Source organism: Poecilia latipinna, unplaced genomic scaffold (assembly GCF_001443285.1).
Source record: "Poecilia latipinna isolate Pla-1442-1.1 unplaced genomic scaffold, P_latipinna-1.0 Scaffold402, whole genome shotgun sequence".
NCBI classification, from domain to species: domain Eukaryota; kingdom Metazoa; phylum Chordata; class Actinopteri; order Cyprinodontiformes; family Poeciliidae; genus Poecilia; species Poecilia latipinna.
In genome coordinates, this window is record NW_015113018.1 from 481,238 (window position 1) to 489,533 (window position 8,296).

The following is an 8,296-nucleotide window of genomic DNA, read 5'->3' on the forward strand; positions in this document are numbered from 1 at the left end:
TGATGAAAGTTTTAAAACTGAAAGATTCCTTGTGATCTTATAAAAATCGTCACCTGACTTATTTGAATGTTTGTTTTTAAGAAAATGAAAGGACATGATTTGACAAAGACAACGTTGCTTTGATCCATTTTGACATGGGCATCGATTAGATGCATGGAAAACCTTAAACAAAGGGTCAGACTTCTTTAAATATTGATACATTGATTAGCTTATTTTAAGTGGAAACTTTTTAACCAACTGATCTGTCACATTCTGATCTCGCATCCCCTGCTTTCCACTCTCCACTTTCTTTCTACATCAGTTCAGCTTTCATCTGCTCCCTCCACTACCTTCATTTTTTCCCCACCTCTTTTTTCCGTACCTCTATCCTAGCCCCCAGCCACCGCCCTTCTCCTTCTTCCCCTCCCTTTGCTACTCTCTGCCTGGTATTGATTAGAAGGCAAACCTCTAATCTCCTTAAGGTCATTAGGAACACTTAATTAAAACCTAGTTAGAATGCCTTTGTTCGACCAAGGCAAATTGCAGCTGTTCAAATGAGATTAGTATGATAACGTTAAAAAAACAACTGTCAACTGAGAAAAGAAAAAAAATAAAAGTCTTAGCAGAAATGTTTACATAATTAAAATGCAGAGAATCTGAACACACATTGGCACCTACACTTCTGTGTTTCTATTTGTGTGGTTTAGGAAATGGAGAATTATATGCAACTGTGAAAGCAAGAGGAAGAATGTTACCTAGAGAAATTTATTTGAGGAAAAGGAAAAAGTCTAAAGAGGGGAGAGTTTAAGAATTTAAAAATTCATTGCTAATGTTCAGTTTGCACTGAAAAACAGGCTTCTGCTGATTTAAATGCAAGATGAGGTATTTAAAAAACATAAATACTTGAATTTAATTTGAGGTAAATTCAAGAAATCTTGAATTTACATGCCTTGTGAAGAGCCAAGTTGTTACTTAAATCCTAAGGGAAAACAAATAATTTTGTAACACAAGAACAAAAGCTACAGACCTTGTAAAGAAGTCAGCTGAAACTGGTAAGAGAGTCATTATCTACAGCGAGGACTTGTACTGGTCTGAAAGGCAGTTCAAAGAGGAAGAAGTCACCAGTCCAAAGCAAAACATGGTTTTCTAAATAAACAATGACCCTATAGTTCTAATAGTTAGACATTAGTTGAAACAGTAAAGAAAATATTTAATTATATATAATTTACTCTTCATGCAATTAGTCAATAATAGACTTAAACTTAGTTAAACCTATAGTTTTATTTTAAATGCCTTCAGATGAATTAATGCCTTCAATTAATTCAGATTGTGAAAAACAGTCTGATTGCTAAACTGATCAAGTGATTGAAAAAGGTTGTGACAGGGTGATAATACATTAGGGTGATTTTCCTTACAGATAAACGTTAAGTTTAGGAAATGTGAAGATGCAAATAAGTTTCTTCAACGCTTTTTTTTTTTTTCAGTGGCCGCCGCTGATTACCGTTGCTTAGAGACGGAAGTAGCTTTCGTCTTTGGTCCTGAGAGCCACTTGTCTGAAACCCAGACACATCCTACGTAGGTGGGGGGGAAACATTACAAACCATGCAGAGGGGGGGGAGAGGCGTGGGTGGGTCGTTATATATTATTGTCTCGCAGTTTCAAAACAATGTTTGGCGTGCTGTTTTTGAAGCAAAATGGATAAGACGCGCAGTTTTCTCTCATTCTGCTTGCGGGGCTCTCAAGTTTCCGTTACCCGGTTCCAGTCAGTGTAACGTTGCAGCGGCGTCCCGTGCGCCCGGTATCCTGCCGCCTGTAGCGCTGCTGGGCAGATGGCAGCACGAAGTAATCTTCTTAATACCGCGCGCCGCGTGTTGTGAATGAGAGACGTAAGAGGGAGGCAAAAAAAAAGAGCAGCTTCAACAAGTTCAGTTGTGCTGTCATTCACCTCCCCCACTGTCAACACCGGGCGAAGTAATTTTACTCATGTTTTGAAAGGACTACTTTTTGGGGAGCGGTATTTGTTAGCGGTGACGGACAGGTGTGCGGGACAACCTGTTGGGGGTTTGCTGTCTTTGACTCATGCCAGAACAAGTTGAATGCTTGTCGACGCCGCACTTGTGATGGGGAGAAACGTTTGTGCAGAGTGTCCACAACAGGTAAATATCTTGAAGCTACTACATATTTAGAATGTTTGAGTATCTGCATAGATTTACAAGTTTGCTCGGCATAGAGAACGGTATGCATTATTAGATACGTGGGAGGCTTTTCTATTTTCTAACGGACTTTACAGCCAAGACCCATGGCCATGTAATATAACACTTCAGATGACTACATGGCTGGCCTCTTTTTTGTGTGTGTCAAAATGTGAAATTGAAGCTGCAAAGTATTGTAATAAAGAGAGCTTTGGCCTAAGCCTCAATTTCCAACAAACTTATTTGAGAACCTGTTTAGTTGGATAAAATCTGGGGGCCAGATGCCAGAGGAAAAAGGGCATGTTTAATTCAATGGAAAATGAAGAAAAGCGAGAGGCAATGTCGCAGTATCAGTTGAGCTGTGCCTCCATCAAGCTGTACATGATAGTGTGGGCTTTGGCCGGGGAATAGCCTGCATGGCATTTCACTCTCCTCAGATTTGTCTGATGTTGGATTTTGGTCTGACCAGTTCTCTTTTTTCCTCTTTTTCCAGATTGTGAAATCCTACCTATCATGTGAAGGCTTTGGTTGCGGTTTTCCTGGGTGTGCGGGTGTGGGGGTGAGGGACAGAAACCGTGTAACAGAGGACTAATCTTGGTAGCTTCACCCTAGGGGCACTGGCCTCTAAAAATGCCCCTGTAACCCTGGAATCATGGAACCATGACAGTCATCACTTATTCAAACGGTGTGGGGAGACTTCAGAACAAAATTTTGGTTCTTGAACATCCCTCGGCCTGCGAGAATGTTCCAGAGCCTACGTCTGAGATTCTAGAACCTGGAACCACGCTGGACTTCTTAAAGATTCAAGAATGCTATGGGGTCAAACACATAAAGAGGACTGAGGAGAAGAATGATATCGGAGAGCAAAGCATTCAAAGAAAGTTCCAAACGATGGCCAGAGGAATCAACAGTGACGGAAAAGAACATAGAAAAGACGTTAAAGGATGTCTGAAGTTTGTTAAAGGAGAAGACAAGAGTGAGACAGACCTCATGGGTGTGTGTTCATGTAGAGAAAAGAGTGAAATCCTGCACAGAGAGAAAAGGATATATGCCAAGCATATCTGGCTTATTTTTTCATTATCTCATCAAAGCAACAATGAAGAAAAGAATAGGATGAATTTCCTTGGACTGAGGTGGCATAAAGTGTTGCCCTTTTTGACACTTCTTTTCCTGAGCTTCTATCCTAAACCTGCTTCATCACAGGTAAGAGTGTTTTTATAAACAGTGTCTAGACTGATGGAAACTATGCCCAGTATCAGACTGACACATTTCTAGGACAAGTGTAAATATTCTGTCAAATTTAGCTGCGTCATTTGATTTTTATTGCAGGTTATTTTTAGTTTAGTTGTTTTTTTTTTGTTTTTTTTTTTAATACTGCTTGTGTTTTTGGTACAAAAACATATTAAAATGTGTCTGAAAATTGCATTTTGGGAACTATTATTAAACAAGCGAGACAAAAAAACAAAAACAAATAAAAATCTAAGCCCAGAAATGATTTTTAATAACTGCCTCTATGGTTCATTGTATGTTCATTAGCTGCTGATGTCATTAGGAAAGTATATGTTCAAAAAATCAGTTTGACACACTTTCTACTCTTTCTACAGGGGCATTTCCCACGAATGGAGAATATTGCAGCTCTCAAGCCTGTGTCGACCTCGCCGCCTCGGTCCACCTGTGGCGTTCCGGAGCAGAGCAGCTACTGTCAGTCACCTTCCTCACGGGATGAACTGCATTTGTGTTTTCAAGCCATGTGTGTCCAGGAGTGCCCCTATAGATCCTCCACACCACCTTACGCCCCACTGCTGTTAGCCGCACACAGGTAGCTGGTTTTATTTGTTCAAGAAGTTATTGCAGTCTTATCTATGATCACTTACTTTATAAATTATTCCTAAAATATGAATAGAGTTACTTTATTAAAATATAGATTTTTCTATTTGACTTGTTTACTTCTATGTAGAATCAGTATCTTTCTTATATGCATCGGATAAAGTACCAGTGGATGTACTGCAACTAAAAGTGCTTGATTTTAAACATCACATTGATTCCACAGAACTCTACAGTTAAATAAAGTGTATTTATACCTTAATAAATCTCTTACATTCTTGTAAATAAGTTACGTTTATTCTTAAAGCACTATTCACAGACTCTGTTACAAAGTGCTGGACAATGAGAGAGTAAAGACAAGATTATAAAGACAAAAACAAAACAATAATCCAGTCAATAAAATTTCCAGAATAAAGCCTCGTTAGACAAAAAACATGTTTAGGTACTTGTTAAAATTAAACCCTTTTGAGGTTCCTGTATTGACACATGTAAACCTAATTCTACCAGGGGTAACTGTGCAACCGAAGACATTGTTGACACTCGTCGTGGGACTCAGACAGAGGCTGGAAGCACAACAAGTTCGGATGGACTTTCTGTTGGACCTGACAGTGTACTGTTTCAGCCCAGCGAAGATGGATGTCTGGTCACTCCTCCTTCACAGGCAGTAGGACCACGTGGTTCCCTCACCTTGGCAGTGTGGTTAAAACCAAGCTCCACTGGAGAAATGTAAGTTACCGTTTACAAGTTTTAGTTATCCAAATGTATTTGCCAGTTGTGTAGTTGAATTTTTATTTTTTTTTATGCTTCACTTGGATAGATTTAAACATTTGCTGCTGTTTATTAGGAGCTGATAAACATGTTCAGGGTTGATTTAAAAGGAAAAGAAAGCAACACATTTTCTGTGTTACATGTGTTCTCATACAAAAAAGAGGCAGATCCATTTCTAAATTTACACATACATAGAACACGTTTTGATGAAATGTAACACTTGTTAAGCCACAGTGCACATAGAAGTGTGCAACATCTCTTAAAAACAAAAGCTTCCTTGCCAAGTGACATTGTTTCCAACATATTGGGTTTCGGGGGGGTTGCTTTTGGAGGATACACAACTTTTAGTATGCGCTCCACTCTGAACCGACTAATCAGTGTGGCACTTTGACGTAATGGAGGGATTTCTTGAAAGGTAAACTGCATCAGTTGACATTTTGAGTCAACTATCAGATAGCGAGAGTGTAATGGCCGTGACCAGAGCTCCTGTCCCTCAGAGAAGAAGGCTTACACACAGAAGGAAATGTTTCACTATAGAAAGTTAAATGCAGTAAATATGAATAAATTACATCCTGAAACTAAGAAAGCAGTTTTAATGTAAAAAAAAAAATCTCTAGATTATTTTCTTTATATTTGTGAATTTTGGATTTACAAATGATGATGCTGATCATTCTCTTCACTCAGTTTGTCTGTTCATATGAAACTGTATCATTAAACACTGCTGGGGTTTTGAAGTCCTTGGGTAGGTTTATATGGTTTAATGGAGGAGCCAATTAAAGTCATGGTTCTGATTTTTTATTTTATTTTTTCTACAGAGCTACATTTAAGAAGGTATGAATGTTCCCCAGCTTTGCTCTACATGGAAAACCTTTCTTTTAAGAAATATTTGTTGTTGGGAGGTATCTTTAATAGACGATGACATAAAATTGTCTTTGTAAAACCCCTATGAGATTTAATGGTTTATGAAATATTTCTTGCATGAGAACACAAGGGTATATTTGCGATATATTGTGACACATCCTAACCTCTGAGCAGAACCTTACTTCAAACTATTCATACATATTGGTTGCATCAGATATTGTATGCAATCAAAAATAGCACCTTACTGTTTTGGAGATGTTTGTGAAAATGAAAACAGTCTGAAACGGATCTCATAAGGAACATGTAATGCCTGTCCAGGTCAGTATCACCGTCAGGAAACAACAAGCTGTCATGTCCTACTTAGTCTGCTTAAGTGTTGGAGAAAGGGAGAGTGAGTGTGCTGGTATGTCCTAGCCAGCCCAGAGTGGTGCACAGTTACAAAGGCTCAGATCAGCTTTCAATCAAATACACCAGGGTGTAGACCAGGCAAATGCATGCACAGAAGAGATCTGTTGACTTTTATTGGCCATCATGTCTATTTTTCTAAAAGCAATCAATGAGGCTCACAAGTCTTCCCCCCCAAGTCTGAAATAAACATTTTCTTATCAAATCCGCAACATCTGCTGCACCTCAAAAACATTTTTACATCAACATTTATGTTTAATTCATTTGACATTTACTTGCCACCAAAAAAAAATGCTAAAGGATGCTTTATGTTCAAAAGTAATATTTGTCAGTTTCAACTTCTTCTCTACATATTCCACTAAATAAAATTTGGAGAATTTTCTTGTCCTGAACTGAATAATTTTTAATGAAATTGGTAAACTATTTTGTAAATTCATATACAAAACCTTTTTTCTAAATTCTTGTAGCTCTCGTAAAAAAAATTGCAAACCGGATTCCAAAAAAGTTGGAACACTAAACAAATTGTGAATAAAAACTGAATGCAGTGATGTGGAGATGCCAACATCTAATATTCTATTCACAATAGAACACAAATCACAGATCAAAAGTTTAAACTGAGAGAATGTCATTTTAAGGGAAAAATATGTTGTTTCAAAATTTCACTACGTCAACAAATCCCAAAAAAGTTGGGACAAGGCCATTTTTACCACTGTGTGGCATCCCCCTTTCTTCTTACAACACTCAGACGTCTGGGGACAGAGGAGACCAGTTTCTCAAGTTTAGAAATAGGAATGCTCTCCCATTCATGTCTAATACAGGCCTCTAACTGTTAATCGTCTTGGGCCTTCTTTGTCGCACCTTCCTCTTTATGATGCACCAAATGTTCTCTATAGGTGAAAGATCTGGACTGCAGGCTGGACATTTCAGTACCCGGATCCTTCTCCTACCATGATGTTGTGATTGCTGCAGAATGTGGTCTGGCATTATGTTGTTGAAAAATGCAGGGTCTTCCCTGGAAGAGATGACGTCTAGATGGGAGCATATGTTGTTCTAGAACCTGAACATAGTTCTCTGCATTAATGGGGCCTTTCCAGACATGCAAGCTGCCCAGGCCAGCAGCACTCATGCAACCCCATACCATCAGTGATGCAGCTTCTGAACGGAGCATTGATAACAACTTGGGTTATCCTTGTCCTCTCTGGTCCGGATGACATGGCGTCCCAGTGTTCCATAAAGAACTTCAAATCGTGACTCATCTGACCACAGAACAGTCGTCCATTTTGCCTCCCTCCATTTTAAATGACTCCTGGCCCAGTGCAAACGGCTGAGCTTGTGGAGCTTCTTAGAAATGGTTTCCTCTTTGCTCTGCAGAGTTTCAGCTGGCAGCTGCGGATGGCACGGTGGATTGTGTTCACTGACGATGCTTTCTGGAAGTATTCCTGAGCCCAGGCTGTCATTTCCTTGACAGTGGCATTCCTGTTTGAGGTGCAGTGACGTTTAAGGGCCCGGAGATCACGAGCATCCAGTAGAGTTTTATGGCCTTGACCCTTACAGCGATTGTGCCAAATTCTCTGAATCTTTTGATAATGTTATGCACGGTTGATGATGATAACTTAAAAGTCTTTGCTATTTTACGCTGGGTAGTAACATTCTGGTATTGCTGCACTATCTTTCTGGGCAACATTGATGGAATTGGTGATCCAATTACCATCTTGGCTTCAGAGAGACACTGACACTATAAGAAGCTCTTTTTATAGCAAATCATGTCGTCAATTGACCTAATTAGTATTAATTGGTCTTCCAGCTGTTTGTTATATGTTCAATTTCCTTTTCCTAGCCACTTATTGCTACTTGTCCTAACCTTTTTGGATTTGTAGACACTGTGAAATTTTGAATCAACATATTTTTCCTTTCAAATGTTACATTTACACAGATTAAACTTTTGATCTGCGATCTATGTTCTATTACAAATAAAATATTGACATTTGCCATCTCCACATCATTGCATTCAGTTTTTATTCATAATTAGTTTAGTGTCCCAACTTTTTTGGAAGCCGGTTTGTAAAATAAGTGCAAAAAGTAAATAAATGACGGTGTTGAACTTGTAAATGAATGGAAAAGGAAAGGCTTTTAATTTCATATATTTTAAGCTGGAACTGTCCAGTGAGATGACGTCAAAGGCAAGTTGTGTTTATTCTGTCCTGAAATGATTTACACTCAGAACTATGTAGCTTACCTACTGCGTTGTTGTCTCTCTTTATTATATG

The 8,296-nt window shown here is 38.8% G+C and overlaps 1 protein-coding gene across 3 annotated transcripts in view; it reads left to right on the forward strand.

Annotated features, from left to right (window-relative positions):
• Positions 1 to 1,610: 1,610 nt before the first annotated feature.
• Positions 1,611 to 8,296, forward strand: part of ush2a (Usher syndrome 2A (autosomal recessive, mild)) — a 211,267-nt gene continuing 204,581 nt past the window's right edge. For all 3 annotated transcript variants that reach the window (XM_015037369.1, XM_015037367.1, XM_015037370.1), the window contains exons 1-4: positions 1,611 to 2,135; positions 2,665 to 3,374; positions 3,776 to 3,990; positions 4,503 to 4,721. In XM_015037369.1, coding sequence (XP_014892855.1) covers positions 2,832 to 3,374; positions 3,776 to 3,990; positions 4,503 to 4,721 — 977 coding nt within the window. In that variant the 5' untranslated portion in view covers positions 1,611 to 2,135; positions 2,665 to 2,831. The remainder of the gene's footprint in view (positions 2,136 to 2,664; positions 3,375 to 3,775; positions 3,991 to 4,502; positions 4,722 to 8,296) is intronic.